At 32.8% G+C, this 1,740-nt stretch overlaps 1 protein-coding gene across 3 annotated transcripts in view; it reads right to left on the bottom strand.

Moving 5' to 3' along the window:
• Positions 1 to 336: 336 nt before the first annotated feature.
• FILIP1 (filamin A interacting protein 1) overlaps positions 337 to 1,740 on the bottom strand; it is a 1,235,241-nt gene continuing 1,233,837 nt past the window's right edge. For all 3 annotated transcript variants that reach the window (XM_044063667.1, XM_044063671.1, XM_044063673.1), the window contains one exon: positions 337 to 1,740. This exon is cut by the window's right edge and continues 31 nt beyond it. Coding sequence is in view for 1 of the 3 variants with exons in the window: in XM_044063671.1 (XP_043919606.1) it covers positions 1,731 to 1,740 (10 nt within the window). In the remaining 2 variants the exon portion in view is untranslated.

The following is a 1,740-nucleotide window of genomic DNA, read 5'->3' as shown; positions in this document are numbered from 1 at the left end:
AGCATCCATTTCTCAATTTTCTACTTGTTGCAATAATGTTTTCATTTTTCTCAGCATGCTCAAGATTCTGTTTAAAATGGTCCAAGAAAATCCTCTCTGTAACGTACCTTTCAACTGTCCTGAGTTTTGCAGAATGTCAAGATTTTTGCCTCATATTTTTGGTCTATTCCTTGTAAAATTTGAAGTTTTCTGGCAAATCAGTGAAGACAATCCAGTAAACAATGACAGACATTTGAGTTTCAGACTTTATATCCTTCTGAAAATACATATTAATGTAGAACCTATTATCTTAGCAACTTTCTATATTTATAACAGCAGCATTTAAAATCTGTTCCTATTTTTGGGCCATTATTTTTTGGCTTTGTCCAGATTTCTTGCTCTAAGAGATTGAGAGGTATGCTCTGTAAGCTAACATTAGTGTTCTTTTTATTGCTGGTTTTATTTTATTTTATTATTATTTTTTAAATGTGTAATGAGTTCTCTATGTGGAAAGGAACAATATATAACTGAAACCCAAAGAAACAGCTCATATGATAAGCTTTATATTTGATTTTCCTAGCTTCTTTAAGTGTTATTGAATTAGATGAACTTAAATGGCAACATATGAATACATTTACAACTTGTATCTATATCCTGAATAGTGGCCACTTTAACAAATGACATATACAGAGGGTGTGTTTGCTTACAGTGGTTATATGAAACAGCAACAAGAGCTATACATTGCAGATTCTTTTAATTTATCAAGGTATACATTAAATGTTTAGCTTCCTTCATTTCAGCATGCAATTAGCTGTTATTGCTTATTCTTTGAAAGTATGTGCATTTCTTGTGCTACAGATACAACTATGGCTTTAAGTACTCTGTATAAAAGAAAAAGTATGAGAATGACTTTCAAAGCTTCATTTTCTGTTTATCAAAGTACTCCTGCAGTGGTTTTCTTATTCTGTGTTGAAGTTAGTAAAATTACAAGGCAGTCCAATGGGCTTTCTCCTGCAGTACGCGGTTAGACAGCCTGCACAGTACAATAATTCAACATGAAGATGTTAGTGCTTGAAAACCGTAACATGCAAGGAAAGTTTCTTACTTAAAACCATGGTGAATATTCCTGAGAGTCAGAGATATCATCCTATTATATAAATATTACAAGGCTTGTACTGCAAGTGCTCTGAACTTGTGAACTCCTTTCAGGGCCATAATAAAAAGCAAGCATTTATATTCCGTTTTTTTCTATCCCTGAATGGATATGCATTTATAGGACATGCTAGCATGTGATTTTAGTTTAGTAAAAAGTTGTGTGAGTTACAATATGAAGCTTATCTTTGTGAATCTGAGTAAAAAGACAAACATACACATATACACACTTGAGTACACAAGCACATATATATGTAAACTTAATGCAGAAATGGTTACAAAAATATAACTGCATGTGAAAATCTTAGCATTTCCTGCTGAAACTCTATGTTAATACATTTGCATTATCAAGAAACACAAAACAATACCCTAAAATATAAAGACAAGTTTATCGCTTTTCATTTTTACATCTAGAAAGTTTTACTTTTTAATTTTTAAAGGATTTTCAACTATACAATGAAACAGCAGGTAATAGATCGGCTCCTACAGCACTCAGTAGCACTGAAAACGAGTCAGCAGCATTGCCTGTAACCTGCAGACAGTAGTGGCATATCATTCAGTGGCGGCAATGAAACATAGCAGTACATCGGAACACTGTTTCATCTAGAA

The sequence above is a fragment of the Protopterus annectens genome, chromosome 1.part0, assembly GCF_019279795.1.
Source record: "Protopterus annectens isolate FY-2018-M chromosome 1.part0, PAN1.0, whole genome shotgun sequence".
In the NCBI taxonomy this organism is placed as follows: Eukaryota; Metazoa; Chordata; order Ceratodontiformes; family Protopteridae; genus Protopterus; species Protopterus annectens.
The sequence above is the reverse complement of the archived record's forward strand: the minus strand, read 5'-3'. Positions and strand labels throughout refer to the sequence as shown.